The 9657-nt window shown below is 37.4% G+C and overlaps 1 protein-coding gene across 2 annotated transcripts in view; it reads right to left on the reverse strand.

Moving 5' to 3' along the window:
* Positions 1–9657, reverse strand: part of EXOC6 (exocyst complex component 6) — a 181550-nt gene that overhangs the window by 111392 nt on the left and 60501 nt on the right. For both annotated transcript variants that reach the window (XM_008070359.1, XM_021718726.1), the window contains 2 exons: positions 3827–3938; positions 3134–3268 (listed from right to left, as the gene is read on the reverse strand). In XM_008070359.1, the coding sequence (XP_008068550.1) occupies positions 3134–3268; positions 3827–3938 (247 nt within the window). The remainder of the gene's footprint in view (positions 1–3133; positions 3269–3826; positions 3939–9657) is intronic.

The raw sequence follows: 9657 nt of genomic DNA on the forward strand, positions 1-9657 counted from the left end.
TGCAAATTCTTCCAGCCAGGAAAAGTCCTATTGGCTTTAAGTAACTCTCTGTTTGGGTCTGAATTAATTTCAAAAAGTTGAGATGGTGCTTGAGAGTAGGAACCAGTTGCGGCTCCTTTTGTGTATCCCTCACAGGTTAGGCAAGATGAAAGAAAAGCTAACAAAACAGTCCACACAATATTTCATAAAGTAAACATATATGATGTAAGGTCAGGTACTGTGTATTTTGCATATGCAGTTTTCGGAGATATAGGCAAAGGGATCATTAAGTGTTTATTTCCATTAAGCAACTAAGTAGGAATGTTTCCTAGGACCACTGGACTGTAAAGATCTAGGCCAAGAGGCTAGCTCAGCAATCCAATCTAACGTCTGCAGCCAAGACTGTACTTCAATAATCTCAAAAATAGGCAATAGACTATTTACTATAAATGGAAATTCCCCAATGTCCCTAAGTAATTCTCTTTAATATTGACTTAACAATTCTCCCTGTTGAAATGCTTCCCCGTATCACAGTTCAAGACAAATTCCTCTTGAAATAGACCAAAAAGTAGAACCAAAGAACTCTCAATCTTCAAATACTAAGCTTAAAACAGCTCTTATTCTCATACTGCAAAACAGAAAGGAATTTACTGGGTTCTGTGTGAAAACAAAACAAAAAACAAGAATGTTCAGCTATGTCCAGAGCAAAACTTGATTTCCTGATTTCCAAGAAGACCCACCAAGGGGTATGCAATGGCAGTTATCTACAACTTGGGAATGGTAGACCAACGTTAACATTTCTAAACAGGAAGATTTAGAAAAATATAGTTCCCAACAGGCAGATTTAGAAAAATATAGTTCCAAGATTCCCCAATCTAAGAGCATTATGCTCCAGTATCTTTGATTCTTTGGCTTATAACTGATAATAAAAATTGCTAGCCGGGTTCAGTGGCTTAGCCTGTAATCCCAGCACTTTGGGAGGCTGAGGTGAGTGGATTGCCTGAGACCCGCCTGGGCAACTTGGTGAGACCTCATCTCTACCATAAAATTAAAAATTAGCTGGGCATAGTAGTAGTGTACGCCTGTAGTTCCAGCCACCTGGAAGGCTGAGGCGGAAGGATCACCGGAGCCCAGCAAGTCGAGGCTGCAGTGGCCGGGAGCCACTGGGTGACAGAGTGAGACTCCAACTCAAAAAAAAATAAAAATTAAAAATTGCTTGAAAATCCCTAGAAACACCAGATAGTAAGGCAATATTTTAATCAGAGAGTATTAAGTAAACATATTAAATTTAATGTTAACAGTTAAATATGCTTAAAACTCTAAGCCTTAGTAGATCCCTTCTTGACAGGGTATAAGTAACACAGATATAAGGACAGAGAGAACAAGAAAGAAAAAGTAGATTGTGTCAATTCTAATATAAAAACTAAGAATCAGTCTGTCCTTGGATAAATAAATGTCTACAAAATTGTAGCGTCTCATTCTGTATTAAGGTACACCATACTGTTAAAGTATCTTTTATGATTTTTTTTTCTCCTATGAGCTTCTAGAGGGTAGAGATACATTTTTGTATCCTCAGGGACTAAAAAGAATACTTGCAGCATAACTGATATACAGTGAATGGCTCTGTGCTAAGTATCTTCTGTAATTCTTATAATACTCATATGACATAGATACTACATTGCTTCTAATTTTATAGATGAAGAAACTTAGAGTCATTTATATTAAAGAATGTGACAAAGATCACATAGCAGTCTATCTGCAGAGTATATGTCCTTAATCACTGTAATATATTATCTGAATAAATGAATGTCTGCTTTTTCGGGCTTCTGTCTGAGTTTTAATAATAAATTTTATACATCACCGACTTCGATATTGTTCTGCATTTGTGTCTTATATATCAGAAGGACTATAGAAGCTCAAGAATCACCAGAGGGGCACAATATTTGGGAGCCAGGCAAATAATTTAAAGATCCCACTGTTGTTTCTGAATTTTGCACCTTCTAAATACAAATACAATGAGTTTTTTGCTTTTTTTTTTTTTTTGAGTTGTAGTCTCACTCTGTCACCCAGGCTAGAGAACAGTGGCACGCTCATGGTCACTGCAGCCTCAACCTTCTGGGTTCAGACAATCCTTCCCAGGTTCAGACAATCCTTCCACCCAACCTTCTAAGTAGCTGAGACTACAGGCGTGTGCCACCAAGCCTGGCTAATTTTTTGATTTATTGTAGAGATGAGGTCTTGCCAAGTTGTCCAGGCTGGTCTCGAACCCATGGGCTCAGGCAATCCTCTCACCTCGGCCTCCCAAAGTGCTGGGATTATAGGTATGAGCCACTGTGCCTGGTCACACTGAGTTTTTAAAATGTAAATTATTACAATATAATTTAAGAGGTAAGTTGGGTAACTGATAATATAGCAAAAGTAGGAAGAGGAGAATACTTTTTAATAGAAAACTTTTAGGAAAATCTATACAGTTAAGCTAGCAAGACCATTTTATAGACACGAAATCAGTAAGTAGTTTATTATTAGTTTAACAAAATATTCCATGCAAGGGTATTTATATTACTAGACTAAGTCAATATCTCATCTATATGACTCCAATCAATAAAAGAATAGCTTACAAAACAAATTTATGAAATTACTTAATCTTGCATTCTGCTAAAAACTGATTGATTAATCTTTCTGTTTATCCCATATATTATACAAACAGAAATATTTTCATCCACAAAAAAAGAACGACAATGACATGTAATAATACCTATTTTCCTTCAGATCAGAACCAATAAAGAATGGAAAACAAACCTATCTTTACTTGTCTTACACTTTTAATTTACAAATACACACACTCATATAAAATTAATTATTCAATTGTGAAATAGTAACAAGTTTGGGTAGATCTATTCAACACTACTATAAACTGTCAAAAATGAACAAAATGTAATACATTATAGAAAATATGTATACTTTTCTCCATTTTAATATGACATTTAAAATGTCAAAAAGGAATTGACATTCATCTGTTCATTGTTGACAACGGTCACCTCTAATTCTCAATTTTTAGGAATAGAAGCACGCATATAATAAAAATTGTCTTTAATTTTTTTAACACTTGCTTACTGTGACTGAAATGAAAACTTTTGGTCAAATTTTTACATACCTTAAAAGTAGAAAGCCCATAAAGCCTTGTGGTATGAACAGTTTCTTGAGAAATATTTGTGATGTTAGTTATAAAATCCTCAAGGTATTTACAAGCTTGTTCCAGGTGTGTTGTGTTTATGATGATTTGCACCAGCTAGAAAACACAAAATATATCTGGTAAAATACAAGTTACATGTATGCAAAACGACCTAAGTTTTCATATAATAGGATTATTACTTCCAGCAACTGTACCATTTCCACATAATTATAGCATTACAGGATACAACTATCTGATTTTAAAAGCCTGCTGACATGAATGCTAACATTTGTTTATGTACATACACATATATACATATATATATAAAGAGAGAAAGAGTCTAAACTGCCAGTTGTTTTAAAACAACTTCACAGTACTCAAGTCTAACACCTTTAGCAAGTAAAAAATGAGGATTCTGACTTTTCATGTAAAGTCTGGCAAACAGAAATCTAACCCTACAGTCTAATATCTTCAGCTATCTACTACTCCTCATGGAAACCCTCCTCCCTTGCATTTCTTATATTTGCACTGATGTTTTTATCTTAAAAACAAATCTAATTATATTAATACATTTAAAATCCAAAACTAGTTTCATGGAATGATGTTCAGCAATAACTGTATAATAATTGTTTTCATATAATGAAACGTTTGGCTATATGTATCTTTTTCACCTACCTCTGTCAAACCTATATGAGGTTTCCTAATAAGGTTCAGTAAACAGCTATTCAAAGTTCTCGTCAGCAGCAGATTTGTTGATTTCCTAAGCATATCGTCTATTTCTGTTGAGCTAAAAACAAAGGGTGATATAATTAAGTTTCCACAAGTGTATAATTAGTTAACATCCTAAATAATTTAGCACAATTTACTAAAATAGTTTGCTCCAAGTCATTCTTTTATATCTTCAAATAAATTACAATGTCCCATACTTATTACATCACAAACCACAATTTAATTTCACAAAAGGGACATTTTCCATAAAACAGAATATTCATTTATGGCATAATTTAAATGCATCCAATTAACCACTAAAAAACACCCCAAAACACACGGGGCCCTTAGCATAAGGAAATAAAACCATTCTTAAATTATGTCTCCATCATGGGACAGTCACTTTGAAAAACGCTTCATATACAACTACAGCTAAAAATTACTTTAAAACTACAAATTGACGTGAGCTCTTTCTATATGTGATGAGTTTACCAGATTTAGGGGGTTTTTTGAGTTAGGGTCCCTCACTCTGTCGTCCAGGTTGGAGTGCAGTGGCACGATCATGGCTCACAGCAGCCTCAAACTCCTGGGGCTCAGGCAATCCTTCTGTCTCAGCTTCCTGCTGCTGGGACTACAGGCATATATCACCACACCCAACTAATTTTCTAATTTTTTGTAGAGTCAAGATCTCTAGGCTAGTCTCAAACTTCTGGGCTCAAGCAATTCTCCTGCCTGTGCATCCCAAAGTGCTGGGATTATGAGCATGAACCACCACACCCAACTAATTTAACATATCTAGGCTATCCATTTCTATTGAGGTTTTTTTAAAGATTCAAATACATTAATTACCTTAAACTAATTTTAAGTAGGTACAAAAAACAAACAAAAAACCATATGATGTTTCTTAACATTCTAAACATTGCTAAGTTAGCATTAAAAAGCTTATTTCCCTCTCTGAACCACTAAGCCTTCGATTTAAGTAAATAATGACTTATTGGATACAGGCTCCGCATAAACAGTTAAACTGCCCTTGGACCATGGATTCTCAATCTCAGCATTGCTGAAACGTTAGGGTGGAGAGTTTGTGTGGGAGCTGTTCTGTACACTGGAAGGATGTTTGGTGGCACCCCTGTCCTCTACTCAGTAATTCCAAGTAGCACCCCTCCCCCTAGTTGTAACAACTAAAAATGTTTTTAGAGCCAGGCTCGGTGGCTCAGCCTGTAATCTCGCGCCTTGGGAGGCTGAGGTAAGTGGATTGCCTGAGCCCGCGGGTTCGAGAGCCGCCTGGGCAGGCGAGACCTCATCTCTACAATAAAATCAAAAAATTAGCCGGACGTGGTAGCACGCGTCTGTAATTCCGGCTACTCGGAAGGCTGAGGCGGAAGGATCGCCGGAGCCCAGCAGGTCGAGGTTGCGGTGGGCGGGAGCGGCCACTGCACTCCAGTCTGGGCGACAGAGTGAGACTCCAACTCCAAGTAAAAAAAATAAAATAAATAAAATAAAAATGTTTTTAGATGCTGCCAAATTTAGGGAGAAGAAGTGGTGGCAGGAGGGGCCAAAATAATCCCCAGTTGAGAACTCTTGCTGTAGACATGTGCTAAAATATTAGTGCCCCTTTACTTTTCACTTTAGTAAACTATTACTCTTAAAAATCAATGAAATGCAAATATTTACCAGATTATATTTATTTTAAAATGCAAATAGAGCAAGATTTGACACACATAAATACATCTCATTACTACTCTAATGTTCTACATTTTAATGCTGGCACTCTACAATTTCTGGCACTCTAAAATTTCTCTACAATGCTAACCCTAATTCCAGCAAGCCCAAGGAGAATATTTCTGATTTTTTACTAGCATCAAGACTTCCCAGGAAATGAGCACATCATTTCCTAGGAAATGACCCCAGGGCTTCCAGGTCATTTGGCATCAAATACTGGGACAGAAAACTCTCTCTAATCAATCAATAGCACCCCTAGAACAAGGGGTGATAAAAGGGAGGGTTCTTTCTGGTACACCTAAATTATACTTGCATCTTTTATAAATTATATAGCATCTATCTCAGATGAAAAAGTTACCCAGTACACATGTCTTTTGCTTAATTTCTCTGCATTTCCTTGAATGCTTAGTCAAGGCACACTTTTTCTTCATAAGTCAAAGCAGAATGAGAAAACCTATGAGGGGGGGACCCAAAAAAACCCCAGAATTTATTCATAAAAATTTGTGTATTTAGTCTTATATGTTTAAATGTCAATCACCGTCAAGGTTCTCTCCATTTGATGCAATACACCTATTGAGATGCCTTTTCCATTGCTCAAAATATTTTTTCAACTCAACCATTTTTATGCCTTTTAGTATTGCTACTGTTTTTTGTTTCACCTCTTCCACATCAGTAAAATGTTTCCCTTTGAGGACTTTTTTCATCCAGAGAAACAACGACAACAAAAAATAGTCGCTTGGGGCACAATCCAGTGAATAGGGAGGGTGGGGTACAGGGGTCATGTCAGTTTTCATCAAAACCTGCTGAACACTCAGTGCAGTGTGGGTAGGTGTGCTGTGATGGTGGAAGAAGAACCAGTCATCTGTTTGCCACAACTTAGGATGTTTCTTCTGCATATCATGATGCAACCTTCTAAAAACTTCCAGATAAAAACTTTGGTTGATCATTTGCACTGCAGGAACATATTCTGAGTGTACTATAAGGGGTCTGCCCTCCAAAAGATAATTGCGGGTGTTTTGGGGTCCCTGCTCATATGTCCTATGTGATAACAAGATTTACCTGATGACCGGTAATCCTCCCATGAGGTTTTTATCCCAATTGAGTAACATTTTTTCTTAACTCTTTGCTCTTTGAGTCTGTAACTTGCACTCATCTTAATTTTTTAAAAAACCCTCCACAATCATTAAATCTTAATACACAATAAACTTCCTGAAATATTTTACAGCTTAACCTCTGATGCAGACCGAAAATTTCTTAAAGACCATACTGGGTCCAGATTCTTCCTCTGCAAACAAATACCTATAAAACTTTGGAGTCTCTTTATGAAGTTATTTCATTCTCTGGCCCTGCTTTTGTTCAGATATAAAAAGAAAACCAAACATTTGTATGATAAAAGCTCCAAAGTATCCTCTGGTTCTAAAAATCTTAACTCCAAAATATGTTTAAACAATAAAATAAGTAAGAACTTTAATCACAGAAAGTGACTTTTTATCACTATTTAAGGACAAAAAGATAGCAACTGTAATAGCTCAATTTTAGGTTACAGATACTGATTTTAAAAATAAAAAATATATAGTATAAAACTGATCATCTAAATTTAGATTTACATATCTTTCAATCAATTGCAGTCTCTGTCTCTGTATTTGGAATTACTTATTTCTCTCATTAACAAAATGAAAACAACCACTCCTAGTCAACATTGTACTGGAAACCCTAGCCAGAGCAATCCAGCAAGAGAAAGAAATAAAAGGCTTTCAAATCTGCAAGGAGGAAGTCAAAAACTATCTCTGTTTGCTGATGACATGATTGTATACCTAGAATACCCTAAAAACTCCTTCAAGGGACTCCTAGACCTGATAATCGACTACAGAAAAGTTTCAGGATACAAAATCAATGTGCAAAAATTAGGAGCATTTCTATATATCAATAATGCTCAAGCTGAGAACCCAATCAAGAGCTCAATTGCATTTACAATAGCCACAAAAAAATAAAATACCAAGGAATACACTTAACCAAGGAGTAAAAGATCTCTACAAGTAAAACTACAAAACACTGTTGAGAGAAATCACAGACAATACTGCCCAAAGCAATCTACAGATCCAATACAGTCTCTATCAAAATACCAACATCATTTTTCACAGAACTAGAAAAAAACAACCTTAAAGGTTATACAGAAAAACAACCCAAAAATGCCTTAAGAGCCAAAGCCATCTTGCATACAATGAACAAATGCAGAGGCCTCACATCGCCTGACTTCAAATTATACTACTAGGCTAAAGTAACTAAAGCAGCACGGTTACTGGCACAAAAATAGATGAATGGAACGAAGGCAGAACTCAGAAATAAAGCCATGCATCTACAACTAACTGATCTTTGACGAAGCCAACAAAAATAAACAACAGGTAAAGGACATTCGATTCAATAAATGATGTTAGGAAAACTAGCTAGGCATATGCAAAAGAATGAAACTGGACCCTACTTCTCACCATATAAAAAAATTAATTGAAGGTGAATTAAAGACTCAAACTATAAGACCTGAAACTATAAAAATTCTAGGAGGTCGGGCTCTGTGGCGCAGCCTGTAATACCAGCACTTTGGAAGGCCAAGGCAAATGGATTGCCTAAACCCGCGGGTTTAAGACCAGCCTGGGCAATTTGGCAAGACCTTGTCTCTACAATTAAAAAAAAAAAATTAGCCTGGTGTGGTAGCATTTGCCTGTAGTTCCGGCTATTTGGAAGGCTGAGGCAGAAGGATCACCAGAGTCCAGCAGGTCGATGCTGGGGTGGCTGCGAGCATGCTACTGTATTCCAGCCTGGGCGACCGAATGAGAGTCCACCTCAAAAAATAATAACAATGAAAAGAATTCTAGGAAAAAACCTAGGAAAAATTCTTTGGACATTGGCCTAGGCAAAGAGTTTATGATGAAGACCCCAAAAGCATAAGCAACAAAAACAAAAAATAGACAAATGAGGCTTAATTAAACTAAAGCTTCTGTACAGCAAAAGAAATAATCAAGAGTGAACAGAAAAATCTATGGAATGGGAGAAAATATTCACAAATCATGCCTCAGACAAAAGACTAACATCCAGAATCTAAACAATTCAACAAGAAAAAACAAACAACTCCATCAAAAAGTGGGCAAAGGCCAGGCGTGGTGGCTCAAGCCTATAATCCCAGCACTTTAGGAGGCCAAGGTGAGCGGACTGCTTGAGCTCACAGGTTTGAAACCCATGTTGACAACTTGGTGAGACCTCATTTCTACGATAAATCACAAAAGTAGCTGGGTGTGGCAGCATGCACCTGTAGTTCCGGCTACTTGAAAGCTGAGGTGGAAGGATCGCCTGAGTCCATAGGGTCAGCACTGGGGTAGCCATGAGCGTGCCACTGCACTCCAGCCTGGGTGACAGAGTGAGACTCCAACTCAAAAAAAAAAAAGAAGAAAAAGAAAAGGGCTGGGCATGGTGATTCATGCTTGTAACCTGTAATTCTAGCACATTGGGAGGCTGAGCGAGAGGACTGCTTGAGACCAGGAGTTTGAGCCTTGCCCAGGCAACATAAAGAGACCTCATCCCTACAAAAAAATAAAATAAAAAAATAAGTCAGGTATGGTGGTGCAGGCCTATAGTCCCACTACTCAGGAGGCTGAGGCAGAAGGATCATCTGAGCACAGGAGGTTGAGGCTGTGATGAGCCATGATTGTGCTACTGCATTCCAGCCTGGGCAACAGAGTGAGACACCAACTCAAAAAAAGGGAGTTCAAAGTTACCTACTGGGCACTATGTTCACTATCGGGAGAATGGGCCACATGAAGCCCAAGTCCCACCAGTACACAATATACCCATGCAACAAACATGCACTTGTACCTCTAACTCTAAAATAAAATTAATAATAATAATAATAATTTTAAAATAGCCAATGTATTTAGTAAAGCATAATCTTTTTTTTTTTTGAGTTGGAGGATCACTCTGTCGCCCAGACTGGAGGGCAGTGGCACACTCCTGGACACCGCAGCCTTGACCTGCTGGGCTCCGGCGATCCTTCTGCCTCAGCCTTCCAAGTAGCTGGAACCACAGGC

The sequence above is a fragment of the Carlito syrichta genome, unplaced genomic scaffold (genome assembly GCF_000164805.1).
Source record: "Carlito syrichta isolate Samal-C Ts95f unplaced genomic scaffold, Tarsius_syrichta-2.0.1 Scaffold313373, whole genome shotgun sequence".
NCBI lineage: Eukaryota > Metazoa > Chordata > Mammalia > Primates > Tarsiidae > Carlito > Carlito syrichta.